The 14,937-nt window shown below is 47.9% G+C and overlaps 1 protein-coding gene across 1 annotated transcript in view; it reads left to right on the top strand.

Annotated features, from left to right (window-relative positions):
* Positions 1-4,193: 4,193 nt before the first annotated feature.
* MAPK4 (mitogen-activated protein kinase 4) overlaps positions 4,194-14,937 on the top strand; it is a 74,867-nt gene continuing 64,123 nt past the window's right edge. Inside the window, exon 1 of the mRNA XM_060119301.1 lies at positions 4,194-4,739. Coding sequence (XP_059975284.1) covers positions 4,194-4,739 — 546 coding nt within the window. The remainder of the gene's footprint in view (positions 4,740-14,937) is intronic.

The following is a 14,937-nucleotide window of genomic DNA, read 5'->3' on the forward strand; positions in this document are numbered from 1 at the left end:
GAAGCACCATTGCTAGGAGTCCTGGGGTAGAGATTTCTACTCCAGTGTTTATTACGATGTTCACCATGGAATTGTGGGAGGCTTGCTGCCCTTGGAACAGTTACATGTGTTCTTCTCGCTGACTGTCATTTGAGCACAGCTGAACCCATGACCTTTCCGCCTCTCAAGGTGAATGCCAGCTCCCTGGTTCCAAATCACACGTGTGATTCAGAGCAGCTCTGAGCCACCACCCCCAAATGGAGAATGACTGTGCTTTGCCCTGAGATGCTGCATCACACCAAGAGCTGCCATACTCACTCCTCTGCCCAGGTGGGCACATCCAGATGCCAGATGTGCTCCTCTCCAGGGCCAATGGGCCCACGCCTCTTGGTACACCATGCAAGGAAAGAGCCCTAATCCGAGACTTCTTAGGTAATCAGCATTTCATAATCAGTCCACCTGTGGGGAAAGGCAAAGGGTTTACAGTAGAAATTATAGAGGAATGATAGGGGAAAACTTAGAAAATAAGGAGGTTTGAGAAGAGACGAATAACAGGAAACTCAAATGGGAACAGAGAAATGGTCAGATGAGGGCTGCCTTGTTCGTGTTGAAATGGTAAGAGAGGCTGCATCTAAGCAGATGATACTGAAGTTCAGAGATATTGGTTTGTCTGAGCAGTTGGGGCTTGTTGTGTGAAGATCCCTGTTGCAATGAACACGTTGCATTGGAGCAGTGATGGAAAGGGGAGGAGGCTGACCGTCTAGGGAAGGTAGGCATCACGGTTTTGTAGACCTAACAAATGCACCTCAGGTAACTCCAATTCACAGTTATGTTCTAAGCACTACTTTGTGTCCTGCGCTTGAGAAACTTAAAGCCTAGTTGAGAGATGGACATGTATAAAAAGTTAAATAACAGCCCAGATTAGTATATGGTAAATGTCAAATACAGTATACACAAACACACTGGAGTTCAGAGAAGGGAGGAATGTCACTGAGGACACTTCAGAGAGGAAGTGAGACATCATCTGGATTTGGGATGATGGACAGGATTTCAACAAGTGAGGAAGAAGCAGGATATTTCAGGAACCAGAAAGGTGCAAGCAAAGAAGCAGGATGGGAATTAAAAGAGTGTATTTAGAGGCCATGAGGATGGTGGATTGGCTGGAATCAAGCCTTCCCGAGGTGATGGGGTTCCTGCTGATAGCGTGTTGGGCAGACCACTGAGACACACACACATTTCCTCCTCCTGTGAGAGGAAGAAGAAAGAGTTTTAAAAATAAATAAAGCCCCTCTTAATTATCCACAGATTATCTGCACTGCAGCTGATCTGGAACAAATCCTGCCTTCAGCTTGCTGGTGATGTCATCTCCCTGCTTAGGTGCACATTCCCGTCTCTGTTTACAGCCCGTTGGGAGCCGGAAAGGGAAGAAGCCTTCAGCATCTCCCCTTATAAAGCAATATATAATTTCTTCTGTTTGCTCTGCCCTTGGAAATCAGGCCAAGTATATGGGTAGAAAGTGAAAGGTGTTCCAGTTTAGTTTCTGTTACCTGACTTGGGCAGCAGGAGTTGGAGGAGGGATGGAACGGGACCCCAGGCGGCTCTTTTGTTCCCCTAAATTAGGTGTCCAGGTGGACTTCACAGCACAGGCCATAGACAGGCTCAGTGGGTGGTCCCAGCACTGTCTCTAACTGGCTAGGAATCCTCAGAGTGAATGGTATTCATTTATCAATTCATCAAATGTTTACTGACCCTGTCTATGCTAGAAGCACTGAGCTGGTGTTCCCTGAGCGTCAGTGCCCTTATCTGTAAAGTGAGAACTCAGACTAGAATCGTAGTCTCTCAGTGGAGATGCTGGCATTTGGGGGTGGGTGTCAGTTATTCACTGATAGTGATGCTCGGCAGGATGATTGGCAAATCTGGCCCTGCTCATTAAAGGCCTGTAGTGACTCCTCATCAGAGCAGCTAAGGAAGGCAGGACCACCCCCAGTTGAGGGCCACAGGACTTGCTTGTTACGATTATTTCCCAGTCTTAAGTTCTGATTATTTTGCTGCTGGGCCTGATAAAAACATGCAGAGTAGAATTGCTGAAGACTGATGAAACATCAGAATATTAGGTACATCTTATTCAAGCATAAGGGAATTTTTAACAATAGCAACAACAGGTAACATCTGTTGAGCAATTACTATCTTCCAGACTCTTGGTAAATTTCTTTCATTAGTAGTCTTTAGAGGGCATCTCATTATTTACTATTTCAGGTCATCTCTGTCCCCTAATTTGCCCCCTTGATTTTAGAACATTGAGTTGACTGTTGTTTTGCTTCATTTATCATTTGCAGAGTTCAGATGTGAAAGTATCCCTACAGGGGACCCTACAGGATTATGGGAATTAAGAAGCAGCCCTGGCTAGATTCAGTCCTTTGCACAGGATATAGTGTTTTTTCTCTCTCTGTGTGTGGACTTTATAAACTTATAAAACCTCTCACTTCCTTAGAAGCTATGATATTGCCTTTACTTCAGAGGTCTGAATTTACATTGCTAGTCTTGCCATTTTTTTTTCTCCCCACTTAGGTCCTATGCCTGTAATTTGAGTCAGCAACCACCAGGGAGCAATCAGGATATGATTTGACTCATTGCTTTGAAGAGCTAGGTCCCCATTATCAAAAAGAATACAGTTCACCATGCCAGCCCTGGTGTCATGTTAAGAAGTCTGTGCCCTGCTTTGCTGTGCAGAAAGTCCCTATTCCAGGGTGGCAATAAAATTTCCTTATAATCTGGTATGTATGCTTATGCTGCCTACATGGGCAGCAAGAGATACAAAGTAATTAAATCTCAGTGCATGGCAAATTCTCTCAAAATAGTCAAAAACATTTGCAAAAGAAGGAAGAAAAGGGGTCCAAGTAGAAAAACAAAATTATTGATCCTTTATTTTCTGTCTGCAACTAGTTACTTTTTACTCTCACCCTTCTCAGCTGTGTGTGTCTGGAGAGCATAACAAATGATTTTCACAAAGGTCAGAGCTGATCATTGCCACCCACAGTTTGTGCATATTAACCTTCGGGGAGCAGGCACTTACATAAAAGGCACACCAGTTGATGGTCTTATCAAATCAATCCATCTTCTCTCCCTTCCAGGGGAGCGCTGCACACAGCAGGCGGTGTGGCTGGGCAGTGCAAAGCCTGGAATTCCCTGAGCAAGCAGTGTTTCAGCTGGCTGGACAGATCAAATAACACTTGGGCTGGTTAACAAAAGACACACAAGTGGGAAGGTGCTGGAAGCTGAAGTGTGGAAATTTACCCAACATTGTTTCTTTGACAGGAAAGGAGACTTGGTCTGAAAGATGCTGCATTCCTGCCAGCCTCTCTGGGTCCAGCAGAACACTGTCTCATTCAAGGTAGTGTGGATGAGGGGGTGACAGAGGATGCTGCCCACATCTGAAGCCTCCAGAGGATCCTGGCTGGACAGCTGAGCTGCCCTCAGGTCTGGGACTTCAGGTGTAACTTGGTGTAGAGCTCATGAAAGGTGCTTGGATTTCTCCAGCTTTCTTCACCAATGCTCAACAGACTGGTTTGGGTTTCAGAATCTAAGAGGAGCTGGTAGAAAGGAGAGCAGCAGAGGTACAAAGAAGTCCCTACGAGCCTCTAGAATCCATTGTTGGGATCTCTTCATACTGCTCGGGACACAGAGGGCAGCTCCCAAGCTGCTGAAGGCTGTGATACCACTGAGCTTTGGACCATTGAAAGTAAAAGAACACAGCTCAGCAACAGCACCACATTTCAGCAAGAAGGAGCCTCTTTCAACAAAAGATTTAAAGGGGAGAGTTTCTGCATCTCTACTTTGTGGTCCATCATGATAGAAAGCTTTACATTCACATAGATAATGAGACTGGTTTGTCTTTCCAAGATGCTATATTTGAAAGAATCATGAGCCATTCTAAGCTTCCAGGGAGGCTCAGGATACATAGGAGTTGGTGGACAGACTTCCCAGTAGAGGTTAAGGAAACAGTCTGAGCCTCCAACTTCTGCAGCTCAGCGAGTATGGACACATGCCACTCTTGTCTCCAGGGATCTGGTGGCAGTGACATCACCCAGAGGAAAAGCGTCCCTCAGCCTTGGGACTTGACAGAATGAGGTGTGCTGGGGAAGCCATGAGCTGGGACTTGGCCTTGCCTGACCGCCCCTTCGTCCCACGGGCAGCCCCTGACCACTGAGCCAACGATGGCTGAGAAGGGCGACTGCATCGCCAGCGTCTACGGGTATGACCTTGGCGGGCGCTTCGTTGACTTCCAACCCCTGGGTTTCGGCGTCAACGGGCTGGTGCTGTCAGCCGTGGACAGCAGGGCCCGCCGGAAGGTGGCCGTGAAGAAGATCACCCTGAGCGACACCCGCAGCATGAAGCATGCACTCCGGGAGATCAAGATCATCCGCCGCCTGGACCACGACAACATCGTGAAGGTGTATGAGGTGTTGGGGTCCAAGGGTGCCGACCTGCAGGGCGAGCTGTTCAAGTCCAGCGTGGCCTACATCGTCCAGGAGTACATGGAAACCGACCTGGCACGCCTGCTGGAGCAGGGCACGCTGACGGAGGAGCATGCCAAGCTCTTCATGTACCAGCTGCTCCGAGGGCTCAAGTACATCCACTCCGCCAACGTGCTGCACAGGGACCTGAAGCCCGCCAACATCTTCATCAGCACGGAGGACCTCGTGCTCAAGATTGGGGATTTCGGGTTGGCGAGGATTGTTGATCAGCACTATTCACACAAGGTATGTCTGGCCAGAATGACTGATATGGGTGGTTCATGGAATCCTCAAGAATGCTCAGTGTTCAAGAGGGTATTCCTAGCTCCAGTGGAATCAGAGGACTGGGGTCAGTATTTGGAGGAGGCTGGAGGGTGCTAGAAGGATCACGGGGCTGAAAAGTTGTTGCTGGGGGAGCAGGGAAGTTCTGGTTCTTAGTCTGTTCTAATGGTTCTGGCCATTAGTCATGGCTGTGACCAATGACTCAAGGCCGTACAAGAGGGGTTGGATTAGGTGATACAGCTCTAAACTCTATGGCTTTAAAATTGTGCTGCTGGGGAGCTCCTTGGTGGTTTAGTGGTTAGGATTCCAGGCTTTCACTGCTGTGGCTCGGGTTCAGTCCCTGGCTGGGGAACTGGGATCCTGTAAGGCATGCGGCGCAGCCAAAAAAAAAACGTTGTGCAGTTGGTGAATTTGCCTCTAGCCCCCTCTTATTCCTGCCATCCACCTAACCACCTACCCTGCCTACTTTCTGCTCAGGACTCCCTGGAAGGCTTCCCACCACTGCAGTCTTTTTCTCTGGTTCATCTCACCTCCTCCTCCCATCAAAGCTGCCTCACTCTGTGTTCCATTCTCTCTGTCCGTGGACGGAGGCATAAACGGTGAATCTGATAAACTAACTCTCGGTGTACATTAACCAGCTAATGGCTCGGCTCTCCCAGGCCCCGTGATGTACTAGTCCCCTAGTGTGACGCTAAAGCCACGGGTGTCTGGATGGTGCTGACCCCCCACGGGGTGGGCGGCTAAATGCTCCAGAAGCAGCAGAGATCAGAGCTGACCCGGCCACACTGACCCTTGTTCTCAAGGCCCCAGACCTCTTCCTACCTAATCCACTGTGCCCTTCAGGAACTGGGAGTCCTCTGAAATTCGATTCCCCTTACCTCAGTTCCTGCCACTTTAGGGGAGTCTCTGAGCACCTCAGCCAGGCACCCCTCAACAGAGCTGTGGAGTGGCTGTGATTTCTAGCCTCCTGCCAAAACTTTTGTATCATGAATTTTTACTAGAATGAATACATCCCTCAGGAAGTAGGTGCACCATAAACTGTTATCAGCCAAGGGGCTGGGGCGGGTGATGAGAGGGGAGGGTAACTCTGACCTTGAACATGTTTCAGCTTTCTCTCTGAGGCCCCATTCCTCTGCTCTCCCTCGCCACCCTATTTGCCTGCAGCCAGAAGGTCACGGACACCAAGAAACGTGCTGACCTGCCTGGTACAGCTGCAGCGGGGTGGGGGTGGGCGGAGCAGGGCTCCCTGTCCCACCCTGACTGGCTGGAACTTAGGGTCCAGCCCAGATTTCAGACCTCGAATCAGCCCAGCTGGCTCTAGTTCTCTGGTGCTGCCTTAACCGTGAGCTTGTCCTCTGTGCCCCCTCCTGCAGCCAGGCCATCTGTCAAAACTGACAGCCGACTCTGTAGGAAGGAATGTCCATGGTAAAAAAAAAAAAAAAAAAAAAAAAAAATCATGCCCGTCTGTCTTCCTAACTCCCTGTGCTATGTCTCTTTCTTCTGAGGAGCAATGACCCCAAATAACTGAACCAACGGTTTTAACCCAAATCAGTTCTTATTTGGTAAAAGGACCAGAGAATCCATGACACTCTTATTTCTGGGATGCACAAAACCACCTTCTGAATTGGAATAAACTGGTACATTTGGGAGTCATAATAGGACCTTCCTCGATGAAAGGGTCTGATTAAGTGAAGTATTACAGGGAACGTGCGCAGAACAGCACGTGGTAAGCTTTTGGGAAAATCAGGGAAGATGGTCACTGGGGCAAAGACTGGCTGTGGCAGCAATTCTTAGGAGGTGTGTGGTTGTCTGAGGAGGTGATACTGTCTGAGGAGGAAGAGTCCCAGGCTCCCTTCTGACGGCGCTGACTGCGACGTGGACAGTCACCCTCTGCGAGCCTGCGTTTCCCCATCTTTGACGAGGATGCTAATATGCTCCCTGCCTGCCCCGCTGGCCTGTGGTTGTGAATCAAAATGGAACATGAAAGCAAAAGCCCCTTGGAAAGTAGTAAGGACCCCATCCCTTCATCTAATGAGTGTTTACTGAGTACACAGGGCCCGGGCCCTATGCTGGGAGCCCGGGAGGAGCCCCAGGTTCACGGACCACCGCAGGTGGCTGTGCTCCTGTCACTCAGGGGTGGGGAGCCACCTCTCCAGTTGGAGCTTCCATTTTCCTGATGCAGAGGAATTTAGATGCTCTGACTTTCTCTTCGTGTGCTCTCTTCAGTAAAATTAGCCGTGGGAGGTTAAAAAAGAAATCACTGGAGCCAGCTACGAGCCCAGTAGGTGTTCCCATCAGCCCTGCGTTTGGCAGGTGTCCCGTGCCCCCACCTGCTTCCTCCCCCATATACTTTCTGCTTTTAGCTTCCTCCCTGCTCTGCCCCGAGGGATGATGAAAGCTTTATATTTGGTGCCTTTATTTATCTGATGTGCATTTAAATCAGTTCTCATTTAATTCTCAACATGCCGTGAGGCACTTCGGGCAAATGGTCCATTTTAAAATGGAGAGAACTGGCTTTCTCACGATTACTTGGCTGACTGTGGCAGAAGGGACACGAGAACGTGGCCTTCTTGTTTCTTGACGGATGACCTTCCTGTGTGCTCTCTCCTTCACGAAGGCTTTCTGGGTCTCCAGTTGGAACGAGTCATTCTCTCCTTTGGATTCCCCACCCCCTAACCTGGATCTTCTAGCGCCCACCATTCTCTGCTCTGTTTTCCTGTGTGTGTGTCTGCATCTTCCGCGCTCTCCTAGGCTGAGAGCTCCTTCGTTCCGGATGGCCGTGTCATGTTCATCTTGGGTTCCTCCAGGGAGTCTAATCCTGTGCCTGAGACATGGCCCAGTTTATTGTGTTGATTGTCTTGAACTAATGGAAGAATTGTCATTGGCCAGCACATTTCAGATAGGAAGCTAGTTGGGCTCATTGATTCCATGTGCTTGGGAGGTTTGACCCTCACAGAGAGAGGGCACGGCATTCTTCCAGCCAATGAATTGGTGGGGGTCAGACGTGTGCATCTGCTTTCCCTGGTGTGTCTGGAGGACAATGCCTACATGTGAACGGCTCTAAACTGACCCCTCCTAAAGTTTCATGGATACTGTGCTTGCCTTGAAGAGGCTTGTGCTCACCTGGGCTGCAGCTAGTGCCTTTGCGTGGGCCACAGCCCCTTGCCAGGGACGGGCTTTGTGATCCGACGGGGGGCTGGACTCGGATGCAGCAGCCGGTGTTCACTCTCCTCATTGTGACTTTCTCACGGGTGGACAGCAAGCCTCCTTCCCTTCCACCTCCCCTCGTCTAGCACAGGGCCTGGCACAGGGTAGGTGTCCATTGTGTTTGTCTGGTAAACGAGGTGCCAGAGGACATGGCCTTCTCTGATGAGCAGCTGGCAGCACTGGGGCTTTAAGTCACAGTCGGGGAGCATCCTGAGCACGTGTTCCCCTACCACACCACCCCAGGGGTGTTGGTCTTTGCAAGGCAGAGGGCAACTGGAGGCCCCGGTTGGCCCACACTGTCAGGAAGATGGCAGTGGGTGGCGATGGGGGTGCTCTGATGGCTCTCACTCAACAGACACGGTATAGAGGTCCCTGGTTTCTCTGGGTCATTAATTGCATGACCTTAGGCAAGTCCTTTTCCTTGTATAGCTTACTCCCAGAATAAGAGATCTATAAGGAGACCTCCCAATCACCTTGTCCATTCCTTCCATTTCACAGATGGTAAAACTGAAGCCTAGGAAGGGGAAGAGACTTACTTGCTCAAGACCACACGAGGAGTGGCTGAGCCAGGAGTACAATGTCCAGTTTCCTCTGAGCTCCTTCTCAATTGTCTTATCTGCCAAATGGGGTCATCGGTTCCATTCTGCTTATTTCGCCGGATTCTTTTTTTTTTTGCGGTATGCGGGCCTCTCACTGTTGTGGCCTCCCCCGTCGCGGAGCACAGGCTCCGGACGCGCAGGCTCCGGACGCACAGGCTCAGCGGCCATGGCTCACGGGCCCAGCCGCTCCGCGGCATATGGGATCCTCCCAGACCAGGGCACGAACCCGTATCCCCTGCATCGGCAGGCGGACTCTCAACCACTTGCGCCACCAGGGAGGCCCTCGCCGGATTCTTGTTAGAGTCAAATGAAAGTGTCAAGGGCTTTCAGATATACAGGGGGCTAAATCATGAACAGAACTTACTTGCCCAGTAGATGCCATGGTAACACCAGGCAGACACCCACATGTCAGTTTCCCCTCCACTGACATATGGACCCAACTCCTGACGTGATGGCCAAAGGGTGAGTCATGAGGTCCTACCTGATGGTGGCTGCCCAGCCTGTGGCCCTGTCATGAACCCCTTTCTACCTGCCTCCTGGGCAGGCCTGCTAATTAGCTCCTTGTGTTTGTGTCAAGAAGAGGCAGCTGAAGGATCAGAGCATGTTTTCCACTGAATTTATCCTATTAGGAAGGAGATGATCTCAAAAGAGAAAAACAATGTAGTTTAAGACTTCACAAAGTCCTGTGTAAATTCTAAGACATGTCAGGACCCCCCAGAAGAGGGTGCAGGGGGCTGAGCAGCATGTTGACAGCCTGATCAGCTGTGTGAACGCGTCCCTTCAGGAAGGGGCCTGGGAGAGGGAACCACATTTTGTCCTTGCTGGGGCTGCCAGCGGACTTGCCTTTCCTGGGGGCAGTAAGCAGAAAAGCAAGCGAAGGAAAGAAAGCAAGAGTAAGAGGTCCATAAAATATGTTTTTTGTGGATCATTTGAGCAAGTCTAAGTTTTCTGCTAGGCTGGCCTGCCTTTGAGCCCTGACCCCTTTCTACTTCAGAACCCTGTCTTCTTACCCCATGGTTCATGATCAGAATGTTCTCACACTCTGCCTCCGTTTCACGAAGATTCCTTAGAAATCAACTAGTACGGTGGTCCTCAAAGTGTGGTCCTGGACCAGCAGCACCAGCTTTACCTGGGAACTTGTTAGAGATGCAAATTCTGAGGTCCCACCTCAGACCTACTGAATCGGAAACCAAGTTTGGGGCCCAGCAAGCTGTGCTTTAGCCTCCAGGTGATTCTGAGGCTTGTGAACTTCTAAGCATCACTGACCTGAAGATGTGGAGTAGCTTGTCTGTGGACAGAAAGCAGACGCCCCTGGTGTGTCTGCTGCTGCTTGCGGCCAAGGTTCTCAAACTTGAGCACAAGGAAGAAGGCTAGGAACTCATCCCAGGTAACACAGGTGTGTTTGAAGTAGGTACCTTAACCAAAAAGGATAGTTAATGGGGGGGGATATAAGGCACTGTGACAAGGAATTGTGAAGATTGTTTTAGGCAGCATGGCTTTTAGGGCCTCGGTCGCATCACTTGGAAACTGCCTGGTCCACCATCCCTTGAGCTTGGCAGAAAGCTGTACAGACCAGGGAACTCCATCAAAAGGAGTGTTCGTTCTGTTTAGGTTTTACTTTAACAAGAGTTAGGTGATACGAACAATGATTTTAGAAAACATGCTTTTCATCCTGGTGTAACTACTTCACTAGACCTTGCTTTCACAGTTCAGAGAGATTGAGTGTTTGATTGAGGGCTCAGCAAATTACTGCAGTTGGGTAAGACTTGTGGTTCAAGGTCCCAAAGGAGGCAAAGAGGTACATGATGGAGTATATATCAGCCAGCTTCCAAAGGCTTTGCACAGAGCTTTGATCAGCTGTGTTTATGCTGGTTAAATTGTGTTGATCAGCCCCACCTCCCCCTGGCCACTCTGCCTTCCTTTGATGGCTTCTTGTCTATCTCCCTCTGTCTGCCTGGGCAGACACACAGAAAGCTCCCCTAGAGCACGGATTCCCTTGAAACTGAACCTAGGAAGAGGAATGCCCATTTCTCTGGCTGAAATAGAGTCTTTGCAGCTGATCAAGAGAATGTTCATTTGTTGTTCTGTGTGCCTGTATTTTGCATGGTCTCTACCTTGAAGATGCAGGTCCCTAGGTGCTGGAAGGGAGGAAGGGCTTGCCTGAGATCCCAGAACAGGACTGGGGTCCACAGTGCTGGCATTGGGAGAGGCCTAGCCACTCTCGAGAGCCAGGGTTCATGACAAAATGGGCTCATTGAAGGACAACTTGCTGAGGGCCCAACTAGAAGTTCTTAAGCCACTAAGCATATTATTCCAAATCAGTGGAGCTGAAAAGATTTATTTAAAAGGCTATGAAATATCCCTTTTTAAAAGGGAAAAATATGACCTAGGGGATTAGAGCAGAGGTTGTGCTAGAGAGCCAAGTGTCCCTGAACACTTAAGCCGACTTGGAAAAGCCAATTTTGTTGGCTTTCAGTGCAGCCCCCTAGTTCCCACTGCAACCCCGCCCCCAGGAGCAGGGTCTTCGTTCTGTCCCTGGGCCTCCTGGTCTACCCACTCCCAGAACGCTACGCCCAGGCCTCCCTTCCTGGAAAGGAACCCCACTTAGCTCCAGGGGTGATATTATAAAGCATTAATAACTGGCATGGTTCAGGCACCAATCAATTAGAAAGGAAGCTGGCAGAGTCCTAAGGCAGGGTTCTGGAGGTGCTCTGCTTGCCAGAAATTGACCCTTTATTGCTGGATCTTGGGAGGTCTGGGAGTATCTGGGAATGAGGCAAAGGTGATGAGCGAGGGAACCAGGGGCTTCAGCAGTAGCTATTTCCCAACCAGTGTGCAGGTATTTCATTGTTCTAACAGTGGGCCTAGCCGTACCAGTGCATACCAGCCATGCTTTGCTGCCTTCCTCTTCATGTCAAAGCTCACCCTTCCCATGTGCCTGTGGGTCTGGTTCTCCACTGGGGGTGAATGGTGGATTAAATAGTGCAAAGAGATCACTAGCTCCCTCCTTACTGTCAACACAAGCATACTCACTCACCTACTCACAATTAAAGCTGCCACCTCCTATGGCAAGCTCCAAAGCTCCAGAAGAATTCAAGAAGCAGCAAGTCAGCCTTCCTGCTAGGATTGCTAAAGAGGAGCTAGTATTTCATGCAGTACAGGCTTGCTGGGGACAAATTCTTTGTTTATCTAGAAAGTGTCTTTATTTTACTCTCATTTTAAAAGTTTGTTTTCCCGGGATATAAAACTCTGAACCTATGGTATTTTTCTCTTTCAGTACTTAAAAAATGTCATTGCTTTATTCCTATCCTTATTGTTTCTCAGAAGAAGGTCTTCATTCATATCATTGTTCCTCTGTATGTAATGTCTTTCTTTCTCTGACTGCTTTCAACATTTTTTCTTGATCTTTACCTTTCAACAGCTTGACTGTGATGTGCACAAGTGTGGTTTTCTTTGTACTTATCCTATTTAGTTAATTCATTGAGCTTCTTGAATCCGCAAATTGATTTTTTCCCCACCATATTTGGAACATTTTCAACAATTAGTTTTTCTGCCCCACTTTCTCTTCTCCTTCTGGGCTCTGATTACTATGTTACTCAGCTTGGTATCATCCCAAAAGATTGTCCAATCTTTTTTCTCTCTTTTTTTCAGAATGGGTAATTTCTATGGTCTGTCTTCAAATTCATTGACCCTTTCTTCTGCCATCTTTAATTTGCTGTTAAGCTCATTTGGTGAATTTTTCATTTTGGATACTGTACTTTCTAGAATTTCTATTTGGTTCTTTTTTATAAGTTTCCACTTGTGTGCTGAGATTCCCCATCTTTTCACTCATTGAGACCATATTTTTCTTTAAGTCCTTGAACATATTTATAATAACTGCTTTAAATTCTTGCTAATTTGAACCTCTGGGACATCTCAGGATCTGTTTCCTATTTACTTTTTTCTCTTGAATTTGGGTCACTTTTCCTGTTCCTCCACATTTCTAGTAATTTTGGGGTGTTTGTGGATATTATGGTTGATACTCTGAAAGAAACTTGAATGATATTGTCTTCCTTTAATGAGTGTTGAATTTTGTTCTGACAGGGAGTTAATTTACTGATGGTAAATTATGGAATCCTTGATCCTGTTAAGGCTTGGTTTTATGCAGGCCTAGAGTAGATTTTACTCCAGAGCATGATCTTTACTCCTATGGTATGACCTTTCTGTTGTCTCGCTTGAATGCCTAGAATGTTAACAAGGCATTTCCCTTCTGGCTGGACTGAAACTCCTATGTATCCAATGTTTCTGCAACCTCTACTATCCCTGTTCTGCTATTAGTACCAAAGTAACTACTCTCTGTTAGACCTCACCCTGTGTATATGCAGACCAGCCCTCAGCATATGCAGACCAGCCCTCAGCCAGAGATCTGTGGGGGAACCCCCTACAAACTTCTGGGCCCCTACCCTATGAAGCTTCTTCTCCAGTATCCTGCCCCACCGGCTCCAGTGCTTCTGCAGCCCTGGACTCTACCTCCTTAACTCAGTAGGACAAACATATTCTGCTTTGTTCCACCTCCCTGTGCTATGGCTGGGAAATCTACTCAGGCAGAGTGCCAGGGTGAAGATGAAGCTCACCTTATGTGTTTGCTTCCCTTCTCTCAGGGATCCTGCACAGCCTATTGCCCAATGACTGAAAGCGGCTATGTATGTTTGTTTAGTTTTATAGTTGCTTTCAACAGGAGGGAAAATCCAGTACTTGTTACTCCATCATGATCAGAAATGGCCAGTGCCAACATTTAATGATGCAATGCTCTGTGTGGTTGAACATCTTTTAATGCTAGCTTGTAAGCACCTTGGAGGAAGTGTTGATGACTTACTTATCTCTGCCTCCCTGTAGCATGCTTAATGAATATTATTAAATGGAATTAAGTGGAGAGTCTAGGAGATAAGTGTTGAATAATGTGCTCCTCCTTCCTTTATACCTAGGAGGTGTGCTGGGAAGGAAACTCCTTTCAGATAGCATCTTCAGTCTTGGTGGGAAGGATCCCAATTGCTCCAGTCCTGGCTCCAGTCTCTCTACTTGGGAACTCCAAGGTTGTAAATGTCTCGGGAACATGACACTGTCTTATTCTATAGGCAGATATTCCTGTGTTTATACTGAAGAAGAAAGATTAGAAAACTGGATCAAACCCTTTTAAATTTTCTCCTGAAATATGTTTTTGTTCTTCATCTTTTACTTTGGTAGCCTGTTAAGAAGACAGTACTATAGAAATAGAAGGCTCGAGGGGAGTATCATATTGCTCTGTTTATCCTTACTGTCATGGGTAGCTTCTAATTCAGTACCACACTTCTGGGAGCTGGGAGAGACCAATCCTTATCTCTAGCCTCATTTGCTGCCACCCCACTCATCTTGTGCTGTGATATCACTGACTTGTCACCATTCGCTGGAAAATGCCATCCTTGGTGACAGCTCTAGTCCCACACACTGTTCCCTTTGCTCCCACATAAACTCCTGCTTATCCCTGCAGACCCCACTCAAAAGCCCTACCTCTGTACAGCTTCACCAGCTCCCCAGGGGAGAGTTAATCACACCTTCCTCTGGTTTTCCACATCAGTCATCCCCACACTATTGTGATTATTTATTTATGATCTAATATGTTTATGATTATGCCTCTTCCCCCAGTAGATAGTAGGGCCCTTAGGAAGGAGTATGACTCTCATTCAGCTCTGTATTCCTAGCGACAAGCACAGTGTCTGACATATATGTGCTCATTAAATGCTTACTGACTAAATGCCTTTCCACTGAATCAAGCATGATCCTCAAGAACCTCCCAGGATAAAGTATAATTTCTCTTCTTCAGGGCAGTTTTCAAATATTTGAAGTCATCTACCACATCCCTCTAAATCTCTGGAGCCTAGAACTCCTTTGTCTTTACACAATAATATTTAGGTACTGTTCTAAGGGCTTGACAGGTGTAGACCTATTTAGTCCTCATAACAACAATGTAATATTAATATTAATAAGTGCTGCTGTTCCCATTTTACAGATGAATACACTGAGGCACAGAGAGTAACTTGTCCAAGGTTCCCCAGCTAGTAAATGGCAGAGTTGGATTTCAAAGCTCAATAGAATAGCCACCTAATAGTGGCTTCAGGTCGTGCTTTATCCACTGAGCATACTGCCTGTTGACTATTTAGATGACAGTGTTTCCAGAGGTCACACTATCCTGACTGTCCTTTCACTGACCTCCTCCTACTTATTAGACCCCAGAGGGAGGGTGACATCTCTGCTCCATAAATGACTCACTGCTCATGCTGCTGGTATTTTGAGGGGCAACCATGTCACTCCATTGGCTCATATTGAGATCGTACCCAACT

The sequence above is a fragment of the Mesoplodon densirostris genome, chromosome 15, assembly GCF_025265405.1.
Source record: "Mesoplodon densirostris isolate mMesDen1 chromosome 15, mMesDen1 primary haplotype, whole genome shotgun sequence".
In the NCBI taxonomy this organism is placed as follows: domain Eukaryota; kingdom Metazoa; phylum Chordata; class Mammalia; order Artiodactyla; family Ziphiidae; genus Mesoplodon; species Mesoplodon densirostris.